Source organism: Bidens hawaiensis, unplaced genomic scaffold (assembly GCF_021521415.1).
Source record: "Bidens hawaiensis isolate Kalapana, Puna unplaced genomic scaffold, B.hawaiensis_p1.1 tig00030524_1, whole genome shotgun sequence".
NCBI classification, from domain to species: Eukaryota; Viridiplantae; Streptophyta; class Magnoliopsida; order Asterales; family Asteraceae; genus Bidens; species Bidens hawaiensis.
Window position 1 is genome coordinate 140,791 of NW_027495091.1, and position 15,511 is coordinate 156,301.

Sequence of the window (15,511 nt, forward strand, 5' to 3'; positions counted from 1 at the left end):
AATAATGGACCATATAGGATCAAGTTAATTAGCTAAGATATTAAACATGGCCGGTCATTAATAAGTTGATGAACAATGTGAAACATTTATGAAATTTCTGAAAAATTAAATGGGTTAAAACTGCAAGATTGAGATACTACAAGAAAGCCAATTTAAGTCTAATTAAAACAAATCCATGAAACTAAACTTAAAACCAAGACTATGAAATCTATGGAGTGAAGAACAATTATAAACACAAAAATGACAAATATATAAAAACCAAATTAAATTTTTAGTACATCTATGTTCTAACCCAAAACCACTCTCAACACTAACAAGTCCACAACAACTAAAACAACAACACCATAAATACTAAACAAATTAATATGTAATTATAAATACGTGAAAATTTGCAAACAAACTATATATAATTACACCCATATTGGTCTGGTGTCCTCACACACAAATGTGAGGTGGTGAATTCAAATCTTTGCAAGTGCAAGGTTTGAGAGATTTTATTAGGTGGTATTATGTGGGAAAATTTGTTAAAAAAAGAAACGAAAAGAAAAGAAACACTTATATATATATATATATAATAAAGAAAAAACGGATATATGGATAGATATACTAGTAAAATCTCTACCGCTCACGTGTGATGACAATGAATGTCTTAATTAAATTACAATCCGACGAAGTAGTTTTACCGGTACTCCAAAGATATTTTTGAAAAATTCTATATCAACTGATAAAACTATTCGATTTATTTCATGATACAAAAAATTATGTGTATAAGAACGAATAGTAGTTAAGTTAGTTAAACGATGCATTTACTATTGATAGTCAACATTCACATATATACCCATAGGTGAAAGTTAATATACAAATTAAATTAGCGTGCTAATTGTAAGAATCAAATAATGTAATTATATATATAAGTAGTGTAATTATATAATTATATAATTACATCGTAGTGTAAATACATTATGTTGTAATTACAACACACGATAATTACACTATATTGTATATATAGTTACACTACTTGATTCTCATAGTTAACACGTTAATTTACATGATGCATCTAGTCCATGAACATGCACATATATACCCATAAGCATGCACTTAATCTAGTTACATTTTGTCACTATATAAATTGGAATTGGATGGAGGTGAAATTGCATATCAAATCAAACAACAGCAGAATAACCACCTTCAGAATGGTAAGAAATAATATGACCATTGACCAACACCTAGCAATAATGTCCATGGATGTTTTTAACTTGGCATATTCAATGCAGGGTTTCTTGATGGCAGTCTTCTTGAGCTTTTGTTACATTTCATTTAGCCTGCTATATGTAAATGCAAACACTTATGATGTCACGTTTTATGGCGCAATAGGAGATGACGATACAGACGACACCAATGTAAACCACTTCTATAAGTTTGATAAAAAGAGAAAGTTTGTTCAATTAATAAAAAGTTTGATAAAAGCAGACCAGTTAACTGTTTTCTAAATGTTGCAGGCTTTCCTTAATGCATGGGCTGATGTATGCGGAGACGAGTCGCCAAACCCAACGTTGGTCATACCACCAAGGAAGTCGTTTTTAATAAGACCAATTTCATTCAATGGTCCATGTCGCAGTGAATCCGGTACCGTGATTGTTAAGGTAAAAATGAGTCTAGAACTCAAATATTAATCTAATGACACGCACTCACGTTTTACTTTTTGTCGTATTAAATGTCGTTTTGGTAAAGAAGGCATACACGAACTCGTTAAATTTTAATAAACAGAAAAACTCATTGAACTTTTAAGTGAGATCGACCGGTAATGTAAATGTTAATTCAAAAATAAATCTGTTTGTACTCTTCTAAGACAAGTTAAAGGTAAAAACAAACTGTTTACATCACATATCAATTTTAATGTATTTAGAACTCAAAAGGCCCTTGAAATCTTATTTTGAATATAATCCATATGATCATATATAGTTTCCATCTTTTAAAAGTTAATTTATTCTAGAAAACCATATTAATTATATATTGTCTTCTTAAAACTGTGACCACTTATAATTAATGCATTCCTTAAATTCTTTAACCTTTTCTTCTTTTTTTTTCGTTTGGTTACTTGTTTGAGACCATATGATAATTTTGACTAATATTGTAATGTTTTGATGAGTAGCTTCAAGGCAATATAGTTGCACCAAAGACACTAGATGGATGGAAAGGTTGCATAAAGAACACCCTTTGGCTACATTTCAACTCGATCCAAGGACTCACAATCAATGGGCCTGGCCATTTTAACGGCCGAGGCCGGCTTTGGTGGCATAAAAAGGTTAATTAATTTTCTGAATATCAAACAATATATAAAAAGTTTATTAATTAGTTCAATTGTTCGTTTATGCAGCTAAATGACGAAGACTGTGAGCACCCAACGGTAAGATGTCTACTGTCTAAGTGAAATATTTGCGATGCGCTTGAAAAAACTAACATGTAAACGTAAATCATTTTAGGCTTTACATTTTAACGATTGCAATGGCCTTCGGATGAATGGCACAAGTCATCTTAACAGCCCAAGCCTTCATATTAGCATTATTAATTCCCATGACATAGATCTTGGAAATCTTCGAATTATAGCGCCCGAGAACAGCCCTAATACAGACGGGATTGACATTGCATCTTCATCGCAAGTAAATATCCATGACTGTAACATACAAACTGGTATGTAAATTATACTTCTTAACATTTATATGATAATAGATTTGATCTATAGTGTAATGCTTAATTATACGTTTTAATACGATAACAATAGGTGATGATTGTGTGGCTATTAACGGTGGCATATACGATCTCAATGTAACGGGGGTGTTCTGCGGACCTGGTCATGGCATAAGGTATCAAATGGTTTATGTTCTTCTTTTTTTCTTTTTTTTTATGTTGGTTGTCGTACTTTCGCTTCACTCGGTCATTTATGTGTTTCTGCAGTATTGGAAGCCTTGGGGAAAGACATGGTTATGACACCGTCGAAAAAGTACGTGTGGAAAACTGTAACATCAGTGGAACCGCAAATGGAGTACGAATCAAGACAGTACCGGTAGAATTATAATTATTGGAAACTTGATATATTTTTTCCTATTATTATATATCAAATTCCATAACCATTTGATTGTAGGGTGGAACGGGGTACGCTAGGGGGATCGTATTTCAGGACATTCTTATGGAAAACGTAAAAAATCCTATCATAATTACTCAACATTACTGCTTTCATGATAACAAATATTGTGATGCACCGGTTAGTGTCTGCGACTCATATTTCCATTACTACATTTTAACATATGAGAGCGACTCATATTTCCATTACTACATTTTAACATATGAGAGCATGTATTCACTTTGTTTCTTTTATAGCCAACAATGGACGCGGTACAAGTGAGTGATGTGACGTATATGAATATATACGGGTCTTCGATGTCAAGGGAGGCTATTAAGTTTGATTGCAGTGGAAAATTTAACTGTACTGAAATCCACACAAACCATGTTGAAATAACTGGTCAAGATGTTATTGCTAATTGTACAAATGCTCAAGGGGAGTTTGATGATACCAATCCAGTTGTTTCATGCAGTTACAGTTAGATTGATGTAACAGTTTAAGTTAATTACTGGCTTTAATAAAGTGAAGTTTAAAAAAAAATTTGCTTCGTAACATGCATATTTAGGGTGAGGTTACTGTACAGGCTTAACGTACTATAGGTACGCGAGATGCTCAAAGGAAATAAAAACGCTTAAAGGCAAAAAATTCTAAAACGCTCAAAAACGGTTTTCGTGAAAAAAAGTAAAGAGTTGATCGATTAACGATCCAAAACTGAATTTTCGGTGAACCAATGATTAATTGGATATGTATTGACGATTCCGAGATGTTGGGATGTGATTTCATGGATCGATTTTGTGAATATAGGGTATTCACATACCTATTGTACGTTAAGGTATTATTGTATTATATCTTTTCTATGCGTATCTATATACACATTTATCAACTATGGAGTTTCATATCTAATAAAACAAATGCCAAACAATTTCAATTCAAATTTCAATATTATGATTCCATTTAAGCAAGTAAGCAACATCCATATGAAATCCATGAAATGAAGAAGTAGGTGAAAACATATTGCATACAACTTGAATATTGTTATAAATATTCTACAAAATTAGGATGTTACATACAATCTACATCTCTAATATTTAGGATTTGGTCTTTAAAACCGAATTAAACCTACATTATGGAAATAACATCTCATTTATTCGTCAGTTAGATCATTAGATCACAAAAGTCATTATCAATCTTACATTTATAACTCAGGTAACGCGTCACTAGCATATATCATCAACAATATAAGTAATGAAATACGTACCGTATTTCTGCACAAGGATACACCCCAAATCATGTTATATATTATCGTTGTATTCATATTTCCCGTACACTTTATACCTTCATGACCGTCCTATTCCACATATGTTATATATTACCATTGTATTCATTTCTTAAATAACACCATTTAATCTTAAATGAAAATATATTAGTTGCAAAGAATGTATGACCATTAATGCATAACCTTTCATCTAAAACATATATCTTCACCAGTAAGTTTATCAAAGACTTCAACTTTCTACATGTATACGAGTTGTCTAGTTTTGGATTCATTTAGAATTTTAGTTATCATAAGAGTATAACCATACACCCGCTTTTGTGAGTTACGAAATTGTGTGAACCTCCCATACCGTCATCCTTGCTCCTCTTGTCGGTTTTTAGTCGGCTTCTTAAGTAAAACTAACCATGAATAATTCCAAATGTCTTTGTATATTTCAATCACATTTACATACGTCTATGACTTTAATGTGCATATTTAGATTTAGGATATCACTGATATAGACTTTAACCGGACCAGACAGACAATTAGTGATCAACAATCGGTCTTCTGTCTAAAATTTCCGAACCCGAAGGAAAAAGTATCCTGTTTATGCCATGTTTACGCCACTGGGCCATTCCTGATTCCTTGAAACTTGATTTGAAGTCCCTACTCATGTACATTACGTTTTCCAAGCTGCGACTAGAGGTAAGAAATACATCATTCGATTCGTTTTCATCCTCCGAATTATAAAAGCCTCGTTTATCGATTGTGGCTCTAGAACACGAATTTTAGAAATTAAATTTGAGGGATATCTTTTTCTACCAGAAAAGTAGACCTGCAACCGATTTATAGAAGGTTATCTTTTGTTGGCCCGGACAGATCAAACAATCGAATCAAACGAACTTATCAAACAAACTAACACGAGATATTGGGGTGACAACCCTCGACTCTTTTCATATAATCAAATGAACATAACAAACGAACTTCATGAACTTATTAAACGTACATGAAGATGAGACTCATTGACTCTCTCTTAACTCTCTCTCTCTCTCATAAAACTAATAATCTAGACTCTATATATAGACTTACTTAACTTGCTCTCTAAGACAATCACTTAACTTCCTCTCCAAGCCAAGACATTTTCTAAACCTACTACAATTCAAATAACTAAATTATAACTTAACAAAATAAACCTTTAACTTTACTAATAATTCAAGATTAATCCTTCATTCACCCCCTTAATCTTTAATTATATTTCGTCTTGCATTTGTTCCTCCTTTTCAACCACTATAACATACTTGTTTCACCGTTTCTTCAAACTTAGCATTCGTTCCTTCAGTGATTAACTTTGAAACCATGTTGCTATATTCTTTCTCAACTCGCTTCTTCTCATCAATTCTTTCTTGTCCAATACTTTCACGAACTCCAAACAAATCATTCATAATCGTTCCAAACCGAATATCCTTCACTTCTTTCACCTCATAACTTTCTTTCTTTTCAACTTCAAAGCTATTATGTTTACAACATACCTGAAGCTTGATGTTGTACGTCATATTCAAATTTCTCTGAACCTTCATCAACAATCTCTCTTTCTGATCATATAGCTTCAATGTCCCGTTGACTATTTCAATCTTACATCCTTCTTCATCCAACTTTCCCAAGCTAAGAAGATTGGCCTTCAACTTAGGGATATGGAAAACATCACAAAACGTTTTATTTTCACCGGTCTTACTTACCACGGTCACATTACCTTTACATTTGATTTCGATCTCAGATACATCACCAAACTTCACTTAACCCGAAACTCGTTCATTCAAGGTAGTAAAAAACTCTATCTTTCCTGACATGTGATGACTTGCACCATTGTCTAAGTACCATATATCTTCACTTCTTTTCATCATTTTCAAACACACCAGGGATAACCCTTTCTTCATTCAAACTTACTTTCTTTATTGAACAAACTGCCATGAACAAAGAAGGATCAACATCATATTCTTTCTTCGTCAAATTCACTTCATCATTCCCTTTGCTTGGTTCTTTACATTCATTCGAGTAATGTCCAATCTTATCACAGTTGTAGAACGTTACATACTTCCTTCTATCTTCCCATTCTTCAGGATTGTTTTTTCCGATATTCACGCCGTTCATCATTCTTACGTTCACCATTCCATCTTGGATTCCCTCTTCCTCGTCCGCTGTATCTTCCACGACCTCTACCACGTCCTCGATAGTTTTCAACTTTTATTTCAGCTTGGGTGAATATGAGTTGACTTTGGGATGAACTTCCATTCACATTCTTGAAATTGTTTCTTTCTTCATATGCCTTCAAACATCCAACCACATCTTCAAACGCCATTGTTTCGATGTCTGCGAGTAGCTCCATAGAAGAAACAACAGGTAAATATTTATCCGTCATAGAGTTCAAGAACTTTCTTACCAAAACCTCTTCTTCAAGTACCGCTACTAAGCTCTTGTACTTTGATTGTACTCCACCCAACTTAAACGCATAGTCATCAATATTTTCTGTCTTCCCCATTGATTCTTTCACTGTTCCCGAGCTCCCTTCTTTATCACCGGCCATAAGTTTTAAACTTGATAATATAATTACCAAACAAAAATATATGAAGGTAAAAAAAATAAAATAAAAATTGGATACGTAATAAAAGTCCAATTAATATATATTGCTTCCTTTTCCTTTTTGTCTTTGGCGGCTGTGGGATTGACTTCGAACACAAACAAATCAATATAATATATATTGCAACAAATCCAATACACCAAACTTCTTTGTAAGAAAACTCAATGGACTCTCCAAACAATGATTCTTCCAACCCTACTAATGGGAAGCCCAGAACTTCCACGAACAACGAGCCTAAGCTCTGATAGCAATTGTTGGCCAGACGAATCAAACAATCGAATCAAACGAACTTATCAAACAAACTAACACGAGATATTGGGGTGACAACCCTAGACTCTTTTCATATAATCAAACGAACATAACAAACGAACTTCACGAACTTATCAAACGTACATGAAAATGAGACTCCTTAACTCTCTCTCTCATAAAACTAATAATCTAGACCCTATATATATAGACCTACTTAACTTGCTCTGCAAGACAATCACTTAACTTCCTCTCCAAGCCAAGACCTTTTCTAAACCTACTACAATTCAAATAACTAAATTATAACTTAACAAATTAAACCTTTAACTTTACTAATAATTCAAGATTAATCCTTCATCTTTGTGATTTGTTTTACAAGCAAAGACTATGATCAAGCCATAGAGTTTCACTTTAAATATAATTATTTATTTACTTTTAGGTAATTTTCTTATTAATATTGATGTACTTTAAAACATGGCTTTAAGTGGTAGTTTACCAATCTTGTTAACGTCAAGTCTGTCGGTCGTTAGCCTGAGAGACTCAAAGCGTGCTTGTCTTTAAACAGCAGGGACTCAATTGTATAATTTTTGATTTTTAAGGGCCCATTGTACACCCTCATTATAACAACAGGGACGCAAACAGAAAATTTCTCAATTATTAATAAAATCATTTTTTCCGCATCATCAAAACTAACGAGGTTACATTGCATTACTAAAAGACTTGATGGAGGAAACCTGTTGAAAGTTGGAACTGTCTAGTACATTTCTTAAAATGGGCTTAGCATCGACTAATGGGTCAAAGCTCGAATTATTATAATCCAATATATCAATTTTTAAAAACTTTTTGCAAACTAACGTTACATTTCAAGATGTTACACATTCATATGTAAAAAATCATATTGGGCACACAAAAACTATTTATCAAATTAAAATTTTGAAAATTTGTATGATATGCGTTACTAAGTAGCCGTTAGAATTAATATGAGTATCATATTACGGTGTTCACATTACTAAGTAGCCGTTACAATTAAAGCAAACACTGTATTACAATGTTACCGTTGCATCAAATCCTCTATAAAAAGACACTAGTATACGAAAAGCTACACATTCATCCAAGTATCGTATGCATCTTCAGTTTACATCATGAATGCTGAGCCAAGTGATCATTCACGCGCTGGTCCTTCTTCGGGGCTGGTAATTTTATATATTTTGTTCACTTTGATGTCAAGTAGAGATGTAACATTTTTAAATAAATGTTTTACCATGCTTTTACTAAGTAAAAATCAATACGCAGATGCCCAATAGAGTTGATGCCATCCACGACGAATCGGATTCAGAAGGCTCCGAACAGCAACAACAGATGATGCCATCCACGGATGCTGTTGCTGCAAACCGGATGTTGATTAACAGTGCAACTGGAGGGCTGCGGTCGTTTGTTAACGACCCTTGTTTGTTCGATTGTTCAATTTGCCTGAAGCCATTAAGCTTCCCTATGTTTCAGGTACTAATAATAAATATATATGTTAATTGTTGTTTGTTAAGAAGTTATGATTCATATATGTAAGGCTTAGTTTCTATGTATTATGAGTTAATTGTTGAAAGAATATGGTCATCTTAGCTTTCTGTTATTCTTTCATAACTAGCATATAATAAATTATCTTTGTAGCTTCTTTAAAATATAATTGAATTGCCTAAAGTTTGTTTTTATTATTTGTTGTAAGTTGTGTGAAGTCCTTTCTACTAATTATTTTCATTGTTAATAGCTTAGGAGTAGCGACTCTTGACACGACCCTAACCCGACACGAAAAAAAAAAAAACGTTTTTGGGTTGACTAATACATCACATTTAAAAAACAGGTCAGGTTCGGGTTGTAAAACATGCTCCGTTTATAAAACAAGCCAGGTTCACGTTGGCCTGTATATAAATGGGTTGACCCGTTTAAGCATTTTAAAAAAAACTTTTATAGTCATATATAATTTTTTCTGTTTTTCTGTTTTCGTTTTTCTGAATATACTCTTGCAATTTCTAATCCAATTTCAAGATTTTTAATATACCTATTAAAAATAAATTCATATTACACATTTTCTCTACCGACTTTAAATTATATCCTTCTTGCTTTAAAAAATATTAATTATTTTTGATAAATGGGTTAAGCTGGTCGTTTTCGGGTTAACCCGAATTTCTGTGTGTGTTGGTCAAGGTTGAAATCTTTCACATGAATAATAATATGGGTTAGGTTCGTGTTGCACATTTCAACCTAACCTGTCAGCCTGCAACACGTCAACCCGTTGACCCGCTAACCCGACACGATTGACACATTTAATATTGTATTTGTATATGTTGTAAGCTGTGTGAATTCCTTCCTCATTTCTCAAACATATATTTTATTGGTTTTTATTTTTGCTAATGTTGTTGTAGTGTGAGAATGGGCATATAGCATGCCCCTCATGTTGCACAAAGGTGAACAATAAGTGTCCTTCTTGCTGCATGCCTATTAATTACAAGCGTTGCAGAGGTTTGAAAAACTCATAGAATCAGCAAAAGTATCATGCAAAAATGCTCGAAATGGTTGCGAAACTACCATACTTTACAGTAAAAAAAACGAGCATGAACGTGCGTGTCCATACACCACATGCTATTGCCCTCACCCGTCATGCACATTCCAAGGTTCTTCCAAAAACATGTACCTCCATTTCGGCGTCCATCACGCATTTTCAGCCACTCGATTCACCTACGACGCCACTTTCTTTGTTCAAGTAAAAGCGCACCAAAAACACATCTTTCTTCAAGAACAACATGAAAGTGTTGTTTTCATCCTCAATCATGAAGTTAAATAATGTGGTCAACGAGCTTTGAGTGTCGATTTTATGGGTTCCGGCGTGTTAAAATATGAGTTTGAGTATCATATAACTGCTCACGAGAGGGGATCAACGCTTTGTCTGCAAAGTATACCAGAAGTATATACACAATGGTTTGAACATCCGCCTAGAAATCTTTACTTAACGATTCCGGCTAACTTTTTTTCTTGCATGGAGACTATGCTTATAGGACTATGCATTAAGAAAGTTGAATGTCTCGAGTGGGTAATAAATGGTGTAATGCCACCTTATAGGACCTGAATGACAAGTACGAAAAGTATAAGGGTTGTATGGAAGATTTTAAGGGACGGTTTCAAGGAGATATAAAGTCAAAGTCAAAGTCAAAGGGGCAATCTAGTTTTCTTGGAGTCAAAGTTGGTTTTTATATTTATCTTAATGTTTAAAATAAAGATTGTTTAGTTTTTATTATTCTAATTAACTATTTCCTTCTTTGAATAGAAGTAGGATTTGAGTGTCATATAAACTCATCAATATTTTCGTTTTAGTTGTATTATGTTCTCGTTTATTACTAATAAAAAGATAAAGTGTCGCGTAAGGTTTATGCAAATTTCATGTCTAGTTTCTTGATTCACTTGAAGTGTGAACAAATACTGTCGCCTCATCTCATCGTCTCCTTTCTCATGTGTGGCGTTTGTTCTAACGTTCGTAGTAGAGTTTCATGAGCCATTAGATTGCTTCTGTTTCCACATCATTTGGTATCAGAGCTTTTGGTTTTCAAATGGCTTGACATGGAGGTGAATACTTGCTTGCCTGTAGACTCGTCGACAGAGGCAACGCCAAAAGTGTTTTCTGTTCACGTACTTGTGGAGAAGATTGACACCCTACTCGCAAAAATGCCGGCCAAGGTAGCGATGAAGTCTATACCTACCACGGGATCTTAAGATCAAACGAATCCAAAAACGAGTCCAAGATCTTGAAATGCAACAAGAGATCGAATGAATCCGGAAACGAGTCTGCAATCTTGAGTTGCAACGGGAGATGTGAAAGAGGGAAACCGAGTCGGGTACCATGGTCTGGGACAAAGGCGGCGAAGGAGAGCAACAGCCGTTTCACTATCACCCACCTTGGTTCATTGAACCAATTTATCTAGAGGGTCTAACGAATTAAGCCAGGTTTGACGAGGATATGATGCAACCCGATTAAGAGGACTACTTATGGGCGCAACAAGCGGTTAACAATCAAGAGGAAGAAGAGGAGTAGGAAAAAAATGATCATAAATCTCCAATGGAGTCTGGAAATTGAAAAGTTTTATCTAGAGTGAGTCCATCCCATATCGGTTGCCATGCAGTGAGCACAAAGCGAACTAACTATTCTTTCACCTTTTACTAAAGAATACCGTGTACTTGCTGTTACTAGTGGCATACGCCAATTTTTGGAGAGACCCTTTTTTCAATGAAGGACTCCAATCAAATATATAAGACAATTGGGTTTGGGCATTTGGATATCAAGGGAGTATATATATGTTAAAGAATCTAGTGGTCATCAACAAAGTACTAACGATGTTTACCCGACCCGCAAAGTAAAGGGGTCTGGACTCTAGAGGCTTGAAAGCTGGAGTTCGTCCCACATCGGTTGGTAAGAGAAAGCATAGGATCGAAATCCACCATTTAAGGTGAGCAGGTGGAGAGTTGTAAGGCATGCAGCCACGCAGTGAGCACAAAATGAACTACTCTTTCGCCTTTTACTAAATAATACCGTGTGCTCGTTGCATCAAGTGGCATACTATTTGAAGTTAAAAACTCTCTATTGTCTACTGTTGTCTAAAAATTATACTTTTTCTACTTGTCCATGGCCTTGGTTTAATAAAGAAAACACTTTTATACTGATTATTGGTGGGAACTGGGAACAGTGGCAACTTGCTAAGCTTGGACATACACGTTGAGGGGGGCGGACTTAATATGTATAAAAAAATTCATAAACTAGTGGGAGGCGGGCTCAAAATTCCGGTCGAAAACGGGTAAATTTACACTATGTATAAAAAAATTTCGGCCAAAAAGGATAAATTTACACTACCGAGCGAAAAATGGAGGGGGGTGGACTCAAAAATTCAGTCGAAAACGGGTAAATTTACACTAGATATAAAAAGTTTCGGTCGAAAAATGATAAATTTACACCACCGAGAGAAAAAACGGAGGGGCGGGCTCACAATTTCGGTTGGAAACGGGTGAACTTACACTATATATGTATAAAAAAATTCAACCGAGAAAGAATAAATTTACACTACCGAGAAAAAACGGAGGGGAGCATGCTCAAATTCCGGTCGAAAACGGGTAAATTTACACTATGTATAAAAATTTCCAGCCGAAAAAGGATAAATTTACACCACCGAGCTAAAAAACGAATGAGGCGGGGCCACCCCTGGAGTGGCCCCAATTATGCTACGCCACTGACCGGGAAGAAGAAAGCAGGAATGAGTGTTATCATATAAACGAGAGAAGAGGCCTTTGGATTATTCACTTACCCTGAAGGGGTCAATGGGCGATCAAGAAGATTCATGACCTCCAATTGCACCTTGGAGGGGTGTTTGCCTAAGGTCGCCTCAAGTGGTCGAGCCTATGTCATAATTTATGGTAGTGGAGGCCAACGTTCTCGCGGCCTCTACCTAAAGCCTTAGTCTAAAGTAGCTGTTGTTTTGGTGCTCTACGTTTGTTTTCATCAACTTTGATACAAAAACATATTACTTTGTAAATTATGCATCTTAATTTATGTTTGTGGGAGTAAATATCTCTTTTTTATTTTGCTGTTTTGTTGAGTAAATATTGAATAAGCTAATTTTATTATTAGCTTTGAGGTGTGTTATAAAAATTGTTGATAGTGTTTTACCCGGTGCAAATGCGCCGGGGCAGCTAGGATATGTGTATATACTCGTAGCGTTGTGGCGGTGTACTATTGTGGATTTGGTTGGTATGGGTTAAGTTTGTTAAAATACCGACACTAAACTAAAAAAATAATAATTTGTTGACGCAGAGAACAACAACGACGTAGTATAACTTATACTAAAAATTTAGCATATCAAAAAGTTCGTAATGATATTGATTTTCCTTCACGCGTTGCGTGACATAATATGGTCAGTAAAATCCAGGCATTGCGTGGCATTTTCCCTCGCGTGTTGCATAAAGGGTATTCAGAACATAGGTTTTCATTTTATTACGTGTTGAATCGCAGTCATGTGAGTTTCTTATTCGATTCCATGAGCAACAACATAAAATCGGTTTTGCTTCGCACTCACTGAATATGCAATGAAACTTTGCAAATCAATGATTTATGATGCTACAAGGTTTATTCTAGCTTTCAAAAACAAAAATGTTTTATATCTGTCTTGCAAACTTGCAAGTGAGAAATGTTATATTTTATATGAAGCCAGTCAGCCACCATATTGAAAGAGCAAAGATACTAGAGATTAATTAGCATGGAAGTCAACATTGTTCTCCTTTCAAAGGTACAACCTGTAAAATCAGGGTCGGCTCCGATAAAGCAAAAGAAGTTTTGGGTTGTAGGCGAAAAATTTTTTTGACTTTAAGTGAAAGGAGTATTTTGTTGGGTTTAAAAAATTTTATTTTTATATGGATTTACTTGGTTATAATTTGGTTTTGTACAGAAATATGATTAAACATGTCTTAAATGAAACTGGAACTCGTAACCTTTTGGTTGGAGTAATACCCACTTTCCACTAGACAAAGCTAATGGTTATGTGATTGAATTTAAACATTAAATATATATATTGTATATAATAAAAATACATATATTTAAAAAAATCAGGCCTAGCGGGGTGTTGGGCTTGTGGCCGTCGACCACCCTGCCACCCCCAAGGGCCGGCCATGTGTAAAATGCCATTCTTGTAAAGAAACATGTATTTTTGGATTGTTTAGAAAAACATGCAATTTGCATTAACATCTATTATATCCACATTCCACCGGTTCAAAAACGATGCTATATTAATATAGATCTCTTGCCACAACGGGCGTGGGACTAGCAACTAGTTTAAAATTAATAAAAGAAAACCAAAATATAAGTAGCAGTTAAAAAGAAAAAAAAAGGATAAGTAACAGCACTCGCATAGCTAATGTTGATGGGCATCAAATAAATCAGTGGATAAGTCTTATACGTGACAAAGAATAGTGGTTCATGTTGGGTTAGAGAGTGAGTTTTCTCATTAGGATGGAATGGAAATGATCGAGTGAATCAGTGGTCCGTTAATGAATCCAACGGCCGTTTAAAAAGGGATAAAAATCGGTGGTGGTCTGATGGAAAGTTACGTGATGTTGTTTTGTCACTTTGTTGGGATGAATGGAAATAAATCTTTTACATAGAGGAGCACAAAAAGGCACTCAGGAAAAAAAATTCAGAACCAGTTTTTTTTATACTCAGGTTTTTAGTACCTGAATCTGTACCCAACCCTACCCGTAGGGTACGGATATGGTATGCATTTCAGTACCAAAACTCGTACCCGAACCGAGCCCAATTTGTACTCGGTAATACCCGAAAACCGGAACCGGGTTTTTCCATTAATACCCGAAACCGGTTTTTCAAATACCCGATCTATACCCGAAATTACCCAAAAATACCCCGAAAAAGTGTAACACCTTTAAAAAATCGAATATATACCCGGAAAAAACCCGAAAATAGGGTTTTTTTCAAAAAGCGAAAATAGGGTATTTAAATACCTGGTTTTAGAATACATGGTTATATACCCAACCCGAACCCAATACATAGGGTACGGATTTTAGAGGCAATATCCGGATCCGAACCCGACCCGGGTATTGTCAATACCTGATTATATTCGAATCCGAATATTTGAAAAACCTGATTTGTGAACCTCTATTTTTACATTATAAGAGTGGATTAAAGGTTCATGGAATCATGGGTAGGCATTGAGAGGGCCCACCTGGTTTTGTCAATAAAGATGGGCTGCATAACAAGCCCAATAGAAACATGTGTTCGGGATTTCAAATGGATTTCAGAAGGCTACAAGCCTACAAGTAGAGATGTTCAAAACGGTTTGGGACTAGGAACCGGAACCGGTTCCTAACCGGTTCCTATATTCAAAACCACCTTTTAAACCGGTTCCAGGCTCGAACCGGTTAGGGAACCGAACCGGTTCTCCCACCCTCGGACCCCTAACTTATCTAACCGGTTCTTACCGGTTCCTAACCCGGTTCCTGTACCGTAACCGGTCAAAAAACGGCTATTTTTGACCCCAACGGTCAAAAAAACGGCCAAAAAACGGTTAGGAACCGGTTCCGGTTCCAGAACCGGTTCCGGTTCGGTTCCGGTTCCTACCTGCCCCCACTCAGAAATGCAAGAACCTGTCACGGATCATCGGGTTGAATCAGATAGGGTCCGGTTCCTACAAAAAACGGGTAGGAACCGGTTCGG

At 35.3% G+C, this 15,511-nt stretch overlaps 1 protein-coding gene, 1 non-coding gene and 2 pseudogenes across 2 annotated transcripts; all 4 read left to right on the top strand.

Annotated features, from left to right (window-relative positions):
* The first annotated feature begins 1,139 nt into the window (after positions 1 to 1,139).
* LOC143580568 (putative polygalacturonase At3g15720) lies at positions 1,140 to 3,603 on the top strand. The gene is made up of 10 exons (XM_077063553.1): positions 1,140 to 1,196; positions 1,275 to 1,400; positions 1,500 to 1,643; positions 2,153 to 2,305; positions 2,378 to 2,407; positions 2,484 to 2,691; positions 2,783 to 2,864; positions 2,956 to 3,043; positions 3,143 to 3,262; positions 3,379 to 3,603. The coding sequence occupies exons 1-10, from the start codon at positions 1,140 to 1,142 to the stop codon at positions 3,601 to 3,603; spliced, it is 1,233 nt and encodes a 410-aa protein (XP_076919668.1).
* Positions 3,604 to 11,413: 7,810 nt separating this feature from the next.
* On the top strand, positions 11,414 to 11,537 carry LOC143580572 (U5 spliceosomal RNA). Its single transcript, XR_013143682.1, has one exon. It is a non-coding gene; the product is annotated as a U5 spliceosomal RNA (small nuclear RNA).
* A 239-nt stretch (positions 11,538 to 11,776) lies between these two features.
* Positions 11,777 to 11,886, top strand: LOC143580573 (U5 spliceosomal RNA; annotated as a pseudogene).
* Positions 11,887 to 12,588: 702 nt separating this feature from the next.
* On the top strand, positions 12,589 to 12,737 carry LOC143580570 (U1 spliceosomal RNA; annotated as a pseudogene).
* Positions 12,738 to 15,511: the final 2,774 nt, after the last annotated feature.

Excerpts from the sequence above, each read along its gene's own strand:
- LOC143580568 (XM_077063553.1), top strand. The coding sequence starts at position 1,140 with ATGGAGGTGAAATTGCATATCAAATCAAACAACAGCAGAATAACCACC. Across the intron at positions 2,408-2,483 it reads AAGACTGTGAGCACCCAACG|GCTTTACATTTTAACGATTG; the intron begins GTAAGATGTCTA and ends AAATCATTTTAG. Across the intron at positions 3,263-3,378 it reads ACAAATATTGTGATGCACCG|CCAACAATGGACGCGGTACA; the intron begins GTTAGTGTCTGC and ends TTTCTTTTATAG.